Source organism: Sebastes fasciatus, chromosome 17, assembly GCF_043250625.1.
Source record: "Sebastes fasciatus isolate fSebFas1 chromosome 17, fSebFas1.pri, whole genome shotgun sequence".
Lineage (NCBI taxonomy): Eukaryota > Metazoa > Chordata > Actinopteri > Perciformes > Sebastidae > Sebastes > Sebastes fasciatus.
Genome location: NC_133811.1, coordinates 2,506,037 through 2,518,326, shown reverse-complemented (window position 1 = coordinate 2,518,326; position 12,290 = coordinate 2,506,037). Strand labels below are relative to the sequence as shown.

Below are 12,290 nucleotides of genomic sequence, written 5' to 3'. Positions count from 1 at the left end.
TTCTAAATGTGTCCCAGTTTATTTCCTGTTGCAGTGTATGTTAATGGCATCAGCTGACAGGAAGTAAACATGGACCCAAACTGTTGCCTAGCAACGCAATTCCATTGAAATGCACTAAAACGGAGCGTTTCAGACAGAGGGTAAATACAGGTATATTCAGGCAGACAGTACGAGGAAAATAATGTGTTTTTTGAACATTACAGCATGTAAACATGTTCTAGTAGAAACACAAAATACAAATATGAACCTGAAAATGAGCACGACATGGGACCTTTAAAGACTTCTTCCCAATGACCTTTTTCTCCATCAGGCGGAGGAGTTTCGTACGGCGATCCAGGTCCTTCTGGAGTGGCTCTCTGAGGCGGAGCAGACGCTTCGTTTCCGCGGCGTTCTTCCCGAAGAGGCAGAGACGCTGCAGGCGCTGCTGCACACACATCGCGACTTCATGGGCACCGTGGAGGAGAAGAGGACGGACGTCAACAAGGCCGCCGGCATGGGAGAGGGCATCCTGACTGTCTGTCACCCTGACTCCATCACCACCATCAAACACTGGATCACCATCATCAGGGCGCGCTTCGAGGAGGTGAGGAAGGAACGGTGGGGGCAGGGCGGAGATTTTTCAGAGGATGGATATCCATTTTCATCCTCTAGATATTGTTATGTATTAAAGGACCACTGGGTAACAATTAGAGGGATCTATTGCCAGAAAAGGAATATAATATTAATCATTTTCTTTAGTGTATAATCACCTGAAAATAAGAATCATCGTGTTTTCGTTAGCTTAGAATGAGCCGTTTATATCTACATAGGGAGCGGGTCCTCTTGACAGAGTCGGCCATGTTGCACCGCCATGTTTCTACAGAAGCAGTGTTCATTTTGCTAACGAAACTAGACGAGACGATGACGAGACGTCACTGACGTCATTCGACACGAACGGTGACGATATCAAACATGCAATATCATTGACGAAAACAGACAAGACTAAAATGTAGTTTGAAATAGGGATGTCACGGTAGCAGAGATCTAGTAGTCGATACCGATACCAGTGAATTTCCACGATAATCGATACCAAATTCGATACCACGGTAAAAATTAACACCCGCGCTTGGCAGGTGTTAATTTCGGACCCTGCAGGCATCGTACGATACCGTCGGTACTGTAGAAAACGAGTACCGTCGCGTTTTTGAATTTTGGCATCGACTTGGTACCGAAGTACCGGTTGTCGTGACAACCCTAGTTTGAAAACATAAAAAACGTTACCAAAATCTCTTTGTTTTTGTCACCTTCCACCTTCTCCTCCCCTCTCTCTGTCTCAAACACACACACACAACGCCCTGTGGCGGCGGCAGCAGCGACATCCGTCTCTGTCCTTCGTGTCTCACACCTCAATCCTGACCATTGTGCTACTGTAATGCATAAAGTTGTCGGTTTGTGGGGTCAGGTTCAGGTGTTTGAGTGTAATCTAAGCACTGGCTCTGCTTCAAATGGCTCTTGAAGGTTATCTTTTCAACATTGTAGCTTTAGGATTTGGGATTTGGGAGGACCTATATTTATTGACCTTTTTTTTTTAACTCGGGAACGAGATAGAAATGTATCATTAATCAACACCTTTCCCTGTACAGGTGCTGACATGGGCCAAACAGCACGAGCAGCGACTGGAGACAGCTCTGACCGAGGTGCTCAACAACGCCAACCTGCTGGAGGAGCTGTTGTCATGGCTACAGTGGGCTGAGACGACATTGGTCCAGAGAGACACAGAGCCGCTTCCTCAGGACATCCCACAGCTCAAAACACTCATCACAGAACACCAGGTGGGTTTCACTGACTCATCACTCAACGCCCAAACATAGTTCTGGCTCTCTTTAATGCATCACTAGATGGAATTAAACCTGCCTGTGTTTGTACCGTCCATTACCAGCTGTGTTGTCCAACTCTGCTTTACTCATTGCCGGTGTTTATTGTTGTCAGATGTTTATGGAGGAGATGACGAGGAAGCAGCCAGACGTCGACAAAGTGACGAAGACCTACAAAAGGAAACCGTCCGAGCCTCCCAGCAGTCTCGCTGAGAGGAGAGGCGCTCGTAAGTCACCCGTGTTTACCTTTTGATGCACAAATATTAGCATCTCCCACTCTCTGACGATTGCAGTGAGTGCACGCATTACAAAAGGTTTATCAGATAGTGACGAAGAGGATCCGTTAACTCTCTGCTTCCTCTTACAGGCAAACACCAGCAGCAGCAGCAGCAGCAGGCAGCCATGCAGCTCTCCGGAGGAAACCCCAGACTCAACCAGCTCTGTGCCAGGTGGCAGCAGGTCTGGTTGGTGGCTCTGGACCGCCAGCGCAAACTCAACGACGGTTTGGACAGACTGGAGGAGGTATCTTTCTTGTCAACACAATATGATAAAAATAACTTTGTGGTTTTGGTGCCTCCGTATAGTTTGTGTTGGAGTCTTGTCTAAACAGCGTAGCCACGCGCGAGTGTGCCGCTCGCATATGCGAGCGAGCATGGGACACCGACCCGGTTGATTTATACGTGTAAAAGGTTACAAACAGTCCCTTTAAGTGCCAGTTTGTTTACATACAAACTGTTGTTTTTTATGAATAAAAACCCCCCACAAAAATGTAATTATTTTTTTTTATACTAAATGCTAGGTGGGATTTGTATTTTTTCACAGTCTGGGATATGATAACAGTTAGCAACAACATTGATATTGATGCATGGTATCAAACACTGCAGTGCTCCATAATACAGCAGCAGTGCCCCTGGTGGAAACCAGGAGAATAGCATGTATTTGCCTAATAGGGCAAACGTGAGAAAATGGCTCAATCTGGTGGATAATAGTCCATCTACATACAGGACTTTTGAAGCCAGTGCTCTAGATTGAAACCTGATATAACAGAATGCATTATTTTATCCGCTGAGGATGAAATTCCAAAATTGAAGGAAAAAAAAAAACCTCCCACCCTTGCCATATGCATTAAAGGGACTGTTTGTAAGAATCAGAAATGCTTCTTAACAGCGACACCTATGGCCGTGAAATCAACGAAAGTCAGCGTCGGACTCGCGCTTGCTCGCTCTAAATATACCTGAACGAGCATCGCTCAAAACAGTGAGGCGACACACGTCAGCTAAAAGCACAATATCACTCTATATTTCAGCTGCTTGGCAGTAATGTTAGCTGACCAGACGAAGGTCTCTCCATGAACATGATTTAGATCTGATCCTAGTGTTGGCTTTTACTGCCTAAGTGCAGTCTGATGCAGCGGGGCTCTGCAGCGGCACCCGGTCGGTAACGAGAGGGTAAGGTAACTCTCTGAAGAGCTCCGTCACTTCACAAGACACGGGAAACCTCTGTTGGTCTGGAGGAACTGCAGCATTTATTTCTGCACAAACGTCCCCTATGCATTCACTAGATATTCTCAGAGCTAAACTAACTCTTCTGCAGTGTGGAGTGAGCGGGCGTTCACGTCTAGTAGAGGTGGAGCGAGACAGCGAGGACGCGCGCGCATTCTGAGTGAAGGAGAGCAGGCAGCGGAGACGAGGCTCCAGCCACACGCGAGCGCGCACATGCGAACGCGCATGTGTGGCGACCCGCTACATTTATACGCTTCAAAAGTTACAAATAGTCCCTTTAACACAGCCAAAATGATTGAAAAACAAAAAAAGCCCAAAATGCCCTATTTCAAGTTAAATCCCACTATTGACCCAGTTTCCTGGTCAATGAACGGTCTGACTCTCTGAAGATAAATGGCAATAACTTGACATTACTTTCACATTCTTTCTGTCACTATGACATGAAAAGTATCACAGCACTGTCTGCATTATCCATTTTCAGCTCAAAGAGTTTGCCAACTTTGACTTTGACGTGTGGAGGAAGAAGTACATGCGCTGGATGAACCATAAAAAGTCTCGGGTCATGGACTTCTTCAGACGCATCGACAAGGACCAAGATGGAAAGATCACACGGCAGGAGTTTATCGACGGCATCCTGGCATCAAGTAGGTTATGGGTGACGATGGTTTCTATATTTATTTGGTGGGGGGGGTTGTTGTCTTGTTTTGACAGTTATAAAGACATTAAATAATATATGTATTCCTGCTGTGCGTCCGTGCAGAGTTCCCCACCAGTAAGCTGGAGATGACAGCAGTGGCAGACATCTTTGACAGAGACGGGGACGGTTACATCGACTACTATGAGTTTGTTGCTGCTCTGCACCCCAACAAGGACGCCTACAGACCCACCACTGACGCTGATAAGATAGAAGACGAGGTAAGAAAAGTCTGATGAAAAATACATCTGACTTTAGAGCGAGGAATCTGTCTGTCTGTCTGTCTTTCCGTATGTCTCTCGCATATCTGGAGAGATGTCGAATGTGGTGAAATTTGGCCGGATATATGTTATGTTACGAGAATATGTTACGGAGATGAAAAAAAAGTTAAGACTGATTTTTAAATCAACACTTCCTGCTTTCATTTCAAAATAAAAGCCCTCAAGCATTTTTTCTGTGGACAGAATACCTTAATTTGTTAACACTAGGCTTTTATTCTGAAATATGTGCCGGACAGTGTTCTAGAACATGCAGTGACTTGGAGAGCTCTATGAATGAATATAGTACAGAGTTTTAATTGTGGATTATTACTTTTATTTACAAATTACCACCATTACAACCAATCTCTTCTTCACTTCCCTGGAGTCAACGAGCGATGAGGAGTTTTTGAGAACCCTGCAAGAAGCAGTTCCGGGGGCCGAGAAATCTGCCCGCTCCGAACGGCCTCCTGCTCCAAATGGGCACTGTATTAGTGGAAGTAAATTATGCATAACAAAGAAGCAAATTAGAAGTTGTGCAATATCAGGGCCAAGTATTTCTACAATGTGCTACCAGCCACAGGAGAAGCAGTCAGCCAATAGACAGGTCTGATGCACGGTTAGTCGTCTGAGTGCATTCACTGACATGCTGTCTGTTGTTGTGCAGGTGACTCGGCAGGTGGCCCAGTGTAAATGTGCCAAGAGGTTCCAAGTGGAGCAGATAGGAGAGAACAAATACCGGGTAAGTTCAGCTCAGCTGCTGGTTCAGTTTAACGTTGTTTAGAGAATAAGTTATAAACTGTAATATAAATGTACAATACTGTAAAAGAGGAAATGTTAATGTCCATTGCAATGAATAGATTTGTAACTGTTAACAGACCTGGGTCAAAGGGGATTTGCGAGTGATTGTTGGCTACTTTTTTCTTCATGCTTAGATTAGCAGAGTACAGCAGGTCAATTTAGTGTAAGTTAGCTGTGATCGACTATTAAAGGGGAACACCACCCAAATTAAGAATTCCAGTATGTTATTTCCATGGCCTCGGAAAGTTCAATTCATATTTGTGAACATGAGCTGCTCTCTGTCAAAGCCAGAAACCAGAGAAGTGATATCAGAGTTGTTCATGTTTAATAATATTTTTGGACTGTCTTAGACTATAGGAATAACATGTATGCATTTTGAAAATGGCCATAGTTCCCCATTAAGTCAACAGTACACGACCTGCATGTGCTGTAAACACCAAAGTCTAGAATCTGATTTGCTTTGACAGCTCCTTCTTTAACAATATTACTACTACAAATGAACAAGCTACTATTTAGTCCATAGTTCTGCTTTAAGTGTAAGAAGAATATACTTTTATACTATGATTTTGGACGGATTTTAAAAAAAAAATTTGAAATTGCTACTAATTGCAAAACCCCGTTTGACCCGCTTCAGATTAATGGACCGTTTATAATTAACTGGCTGTCTCTTCACTTGTCCAGCAGGCACCAATTAACTTCTCAACATAACTTCACAGTGTTTCTCTTATGTGTGTCCATCTCACATCATGATCTCATGGTGTATTAATAATTGTCTATCATAACATATCATCACGTCATGATAACGTCGATATAACGTGTTAATAACATCTCTCAGCCTGCCAGGATTGTGAGCTGAGCCTTCTTTGTCATCACCCAAACACTAATAAAACCATGTAAATGTGACTGCATAGACACACACTGAGAGGCGGAGCTCTAGCTGATTTACTCGCACTGCTGTCAGGTGGTGTTCCAACCAAGCAGGTTTCAAGTTTTATTCAAATTGAACTATGAATGAGTCCTGTAACACCAAATGAACCAGACTCCGAGGTAATCTGATGCTCGTACACCAGAAAGGATGAATATTGGTCTAAGACCGCACTTCACACTACCACACAATGTGGTAGACATTATGTTTAAAGGGACAGTTCACCCCAAAATCAAAAATAAATATTAGTCCTCCTTACCTATAGTGCTATTTATCGATCTAGATTGTTTGGTGTGAGTTGCCGAGTGTTGGAGATATCAGCTGTAGAGTTGTCTGCCTTCTCTCCAGTACAATTGAACTAGATGACTCTCAGCTTGTGGTGCTCAAAGCGCCAGAAAATACATTTGAAATACTGTATCGATTCTCCGAAATACTGTATCGATTCTCCAAAACACTGTATCGATTCTCCAAAACACTGTATCGATTCTCCAAAACACTATCGATTTTGAATCAACCTCTTAAAAGTCCGACTGCCCACTGTCGGGTCCGGCCCTAGCCAGCAGCTAGTGCTGCTAGCTACCGTCTTTGCTTGCGAGAGTTGGCGACGCTGGGCTCGGTTTTACATTGGGCTACTTTTTAAAAATCTTGTGTACTCTTGCTAGTTTCTCAACATTTACCGACCCCTAGCTTTAATGGCGTCTTCCTCAGCTGAGCTGTAACGTTAGCTAGCTCAGTGGTGCTAGCTAGCAGTATCAGTTAGCTATAAACTATAAACACAAGCCTCTCATCCATGAGATGCACGCTTCCTTCTGCACGTTGATTACCGAAAGAAAGAAAATAGCTCCAACATGAAACTGCTCACAACGAGGTCTGTTGGTTATCTTATGTAACCGGGCCATTTTTTTGGCTCTTTGTGCACCACAACCCGAGTGCCATTTATTTCCATTATATTGGAGAGGAGGCAGACATCGGCAACACTCAGCAACTCACACCAAAACAAACTAGATTGATAAATATCACTACAGGTAAGAGGACAACTATGGGTTTTTGGTTTTGGGGTGAACTGTCCCTTTTAGCCTTCAAAAACACAAATGAAATGTGAAGACCCTGTTGGCCAAAAACATCATCATCAAATACAACCCCAAGGACGTTTTGGCTTTGTTTTATTTCGTAGGATTATGAAAGTTGTTTAAAACCAACCGGAGCTCCAGGGATTTGAATGGCTCCCCCCAACAGTCTGTGTTTATCACTATGCAGCATTTTACAGCGGTTGTTGACAGTTTTCAGCAACACTTACTGGATGGCCCATCACTACCACTGCTACAGTATGTGTGTCCACTCCATCATTATCCACTGGGTAATGAGATCCAGCGTCTGACTGCAGGACACTGGGGATACTAATACTAATGCCACATTAGCTGTCTGTCTCGTGTTTGTGTCTTTGCTCATGTTTGTGTCACTTTTCCTACCCTGTCACTGTCTTAACCTCCATCTTACCATCATCCACTGGCAGTATTAAAAAGCTCTGTCCTAACATCCACAGGCATTCATGTCCGCTGCATCTTTTTTGCTTACACAACTAATTCTGAGCTCAAATACACAATTGAAATTGAACTGTTTATTAGAACCAGTTTTCAGAACATATAAATGGTATCCACTCATACATTACATACTAGTTATCAATACATGTTGTTTCACTCTTACTCTGTTTCTTTCTCCTTGTGTTCCTGTGCTCCGTGTCTACCGGATTAATTGTAGTTCTTCCTCGGAAACCAGGTAAAGTGCCGCTGCCGCTGATGTAATCGGACGTGTGAAATCTGCTTCCTGTATTCCCCACCAATGGAGCGCTGTCCTTTTCGGTTTACAGTATATTTTTGTTGCTGTAATTAGGTATTAAAGGTCCCATATTGTAAAAAGTGAGATTTTCATGTCTTTTATATTATAAAGAAGGTTTAAGTGATATATATATATTGTGAAAGTATCAGAACGCTCAATCCACAAAGAAATACTCACAGCCCGTATTCAGAAATTGTGCGTTTGAAACAAGCCGTTAGGATTTCTGTCCATTTGTGATGTCACAAATATACAATATATAGACAATTTCACAGTTTTAAACATAAACATTCTAAATGTGTCCCAGTTTATTTCCTGTTGCAATGTATGTGAATAAAATCAGCTGACAGGAAGTAAACATGGGCCCAAGCTGTTGCCTAGCAACACAATTCTGTTGAAATGTGCTAAAACGGAGCATTTCAGACAGAGGGTAAATACAGGTATATTCAGGTAGACAGTACGAGGAAAATAAAGTGTTTCTTTTAACATTCCAGCATGTAAACATGTTCTAGTAGAAACACAAAATACAAGTATGAACCTGAAAATTAGCACAATATGGGACCTTTAAAAAATGATTCTAAAAAAGAAAAGAGGAAGCACTCCATTGTGGCTTTGCAACGTTTTAAGCAGGTTTCACCGTCCAGTTCTGTTCCTGCTGTGATTTGTTTGGTGCTGAGCGTGACAAATTGCACAATGTGAAGCCGGCGACAGTGACAAGGCTGAAGTGGTGATTAGTGGTTAGGTGATATATACGTATAGTGCGCTGTGGACTGAAGCTGGGAAGTAAATCAAGCTGCTTGGAGAGAGATCCAGAAAATTCCCTCTGTGCTGGTATTGCTGTGGAGTTCTGCTTTGCTCGGCGGTGATCAAACTTCTAGACTGAATAGAAAAGTACCAGTGATTTGTACTGTAGATGATGATGCTAATATTTGGGTGGCTGGGTCAACCGGGCTGACTATCATCAGATTGACTTCTTTTAGTTCTGTCAGTGCATGTTTTTTTCTGTCATTGCATGGAGTAGAACAGAGGGTCTGTTCAGATTTGGGCTGCTTGGTGTGATGTTGTGATTCAATTCAAACTCATCCATCAATTATTGTTTTACTTACTGGTATTTTTTTCTTTTTCTGATTCACTCACTCTCTTTTCTCGTTTCATCCTCCTTCGTCCTCTTCTTTTCTTTTCTGTTTTCTACTCTGTTCTCTTATCTCTTGCCCTCTTTTCTCTTCGCCCTTCCTCCTTTTATTTTTGATCTCCTCAGTTCGGTGACTCTCAGCAGCTGCGTCTGGTGAGGATCCTGCGCAGCACGGTGATGGTGAGAGTCGGAGGTGGTTGGATGGCTCTGGATGAGTTCCTGGTCAAAAATGATCCATGCAGAGGTGAGTGATGTTTACTCTCTCTCTCTCTCTCTCTCTCTCTCTCTCTCTCTCTCTCTCTCTCTCTCTCTCTCTCTCTCTCTTTCTCACACACACAACCTTGAATCATCTCTCTATCAAACGCACACAGACACACACACACACACACACACACACAAACATAATTTTCTTTCTCCTTCACTGTCTCACTCTTTAGTTCACATGCATTTACTAGAGTCCGACTGATAATGTTTTTTTGTGGCAGATTTTCGTTTTTTTTAAATAAAACATTTTTTGAAAATCATCTCTTAAATTTGGTTAATTTATGAATTTGTGACAGTTGAAAATAAGCTCGTCAGAAACACTTAACAACAAGGGTTGAACCTGAATAGCCGATTTTATCTAAGGAGCCTGATTCCACTGAAAATCTCACAGTTGAATCATCGCACTGATGGGGAAATGTGGTTATGAAACAACAGATCATTCCATTCAGGCTATATGGGGGTGCTGAATGTCTGATTTTACATAGAATTTCTTGGTTTCTCCCAATAAATCATGATATATATATAGCCTGATTTGGTATAAATATCAGCCTATTGATGGTATAGGCCATATTTATATAGCACCATGCTATTCCGCCGACCACTCAAAGCACTTTACACTACATGTCAGCATTCACCCGTTCACACACACATTCATACACTGATGGCAGAGGCTGCCATGCAAAGAGCCAACCTGTCCATCAGGATCTAATCTAAATACTCATTCACACACCGATGGCTCAGCCTTCAGGAGCAGTTTGGGGTTCAGTATCTTGCCCAAGAACACTTTGACATGTGGACCGGAGGAGCCGGAGATCAAACCACCGACCTTCCGATTGGTGGGGGACCCGCTCTACCTAGGCAAGACTTGACCAATCAGATTTGATAATGTAAATTCTTAGTTGGAACCATAATAAATTATACAGAACAATGATAAATATGAAGTAGTGCATGGTTGAAGTTGCAGTTGCAGTTGAAGTTGAAACTTATTGATTATTAAAGTAACCTGTCACTAATGACTGAATCATATTTGAATCATTGATTAAAGGTCCCATATCATGCTCATTGTCAGGTTCATACCTGCATTATGTGTTTCTACTGGAACATGTTTACGTGCGCTAATGTTAAAAAATAAATATATATTTTCCTCATACTGTCTGCCTGAATATGCCTGTATTTACCCTCTGTCTGAAACGCTCCGTTTTAGTGCATTTCAACAGAATTGCAACGGAATTGCGTTGCTAGGCAACAGTTTGGGTCCATGTTTACTTCCTGTCAGCTGATGTCATTAACATACACTGCAACCGGATATAAACTGAGACACATTAAGAATAAATATTGTAGATTTGTGACATCACAAATGGACAGAAATCTTGACGGCTTGTTTCAAACGCACAATTTCTGAATACGGGCTGTACGTATTTCCTCGTATATTGAACGTTTCAATACTTTCACAGTATTTATATAGCACTTAAACCTGCTTTATACTATAACAGACATGACAATCTCACTTTTTACAATATGGGACCTTTAATATATGCATCATTTACCAGTTCTCTTTATATCCTTATCTTTGACATTTTTTATTCTGCAATTTCGTCTTACTCCTCAGCCATCATGTACACCAATACTGAACCATTTTAATTGAAATGTATGGGGTACTATTCTGGAAGGAAAACACACAGAGGAAACTGACGTCTGTCGAGTTGTCTGTCGGCAGGTGATGCAGTGAAACGCTGCCCCGTCTCACTTCTCTCTCTCCAGTGTTTTCCGTCTACATTTCGGTGTCTTTGTTTCTCTCTCTGAGCTCGTCCTCGAGGAGTTCATCATCTTATTTCTGTATACACACGGCCGATTCTCTCTCTCCTCGGCCTCTGTCCTGTCTTGTTTATTTCATCTCAACTTTTTTAAATAAAACAGTAGTATTGCATGGTGCATGGTCCTCAGTTCTCTCCCTCTTCCTCTTCCTCCCCCTCTCTCTCTCTCTTCTTCCCTCCCTCTCTTCCTTTATCTCTTTCCCCAGTGCAACACCCAGGACTTAAGATTCTCCGCTCCGATTCCAGTAGCTCCATCTCATCTCGTATAGGTTGGACTTCTCCTCTATCTCTTAACGCTTTCACTCTCTACTCCTAACTGCCTGTCTTTCCTCCACCCCGTCTGTTTTTGGTAACTTTCTTTTTACTGTCTCTCCTGGACTCTTCTTCTCTTTTCTTCCTGTGTTTTTTTTTCTTGTTCTCTCCTCCATATCTTCATCTTTTTCTTCTTCTTTGGTTTGTTGGTTTGGCCTTGTTGTGGTGCCTTGCTTACTGTGATCACCTGACTAATGTTATGTTTCCCCACTGTTCTTGCTCTTCCTGTCTCCTGACCCCCCCCCCCCCCCCCCCCCCTCCCCCTTTCCCGGCTGTTGCTCTTCATGCCAAGCTCTGATCTCCTCACCTGTTTTTTAAAACACACTTTCCAGGGGTCACTGACACTCGGCCGGACCCCCGTTGGTTGGCTGTGTGTGTTTATGGCCTGTGTGAGTGTGTCGATGAAGGACTCCAAAAGCAGTGCCCGTGTGTGCGCGCATTTGTGTGTTTCCAAGAAGTGATATCTGTGTGTGTGTGTGTGTGTGTGTGTGTGTGTGTGTGTGTGTGTGTGTGTGTGTGTGTGTGTGTGTGTGTGTGTGTGTGTGTGTGTGTGTGTGTGTGTGTGTGTGTGTGTGTGTGTGTGTGTGTGTGTGTGGGAGACTTTCTTCATCCCACCGTGAGCATGCTGTTATTTCACATTGTCTCTTGTGTCTCTTAGTGACTGTCACTCCTGGCTATTTCTGCTGCCGAGGTATCTACACTTCCTCTCTCTCTCTGCTCCTCTGTCACTCCATCTCTCTCACTTTTCATCCATCTGTGTCAGTCCGTCCAGCTGTCAGTCTCCATCTTTAACCACAGCTGTCCTCTGTGTGTCCATATATATATATATATATATATACTGTATATGTGTGTGTGTGTGTGTGTTTGTGTGTGTACCATTTCTAACTGTGGTCTGGTTTGAGT

General features: G+C 43.0%; 1 protein-coding gene across 4 annotated transcripts in view; it reads left to right on the top strand.

Annotated features, from left to right (window-relative positions):
• Window positions 1–12,194, top strand: part of macf1a (microtubule actin crosslinking factor 1a) — a 322,097-nt gene extending 309,903 nt beyond the window's left edge. For all 4 annotated transcript variants that reach the window (XM_074612659.1, XM_074612658.1, XM_074612656.1 and 1 more), the window contains 11 exons: window positions 311–583; window positions 1,623–1,811; window positions 1,969–2,080; window positions 2,221–2,375; window positions 3,837–3,999; window positions 4,116–4,270; window positions 4,974–5,048; window positions 7,791–7,808; window positions 9,124–9,241; window positions 11,282–11,344; window positions 12,046–12,194. In XM_074612659.1, coding sequence (XP_074468760.1) covers window positions 311–583; window positions 1,623–1,811; window positions 1,969–2,080; window positions 2,221–2,375; window positions 3,837–3,999; window positions 4,116–4,270; window positions 4,974–5,048; window positions 7,791–7,808; window positions 9,124–9,241; window positions 11,282–11,344; window positions 12,046–12,179 — 1,455 coding nt within the window. In that variant the 3' untranslated portion in view covers window positions 12,180–12,194. The remainder of the gene's footprint in view (window positions 1–310; window positions 584–1,622; window positions 1,812–1,968; window positions 2,081–2,220; window positions 2,376–3,836; window positions 4,000–4,115; window positions 4,271–4,973; window positions 5,049–7,790; window positions 7,809–9,123; window positions 9,242–11,281; window positions 11,345–12,045) is intronic.
• The last annotated feature ends 96 nt before the right edge of the window (window positions 12,195–12,290 follow it).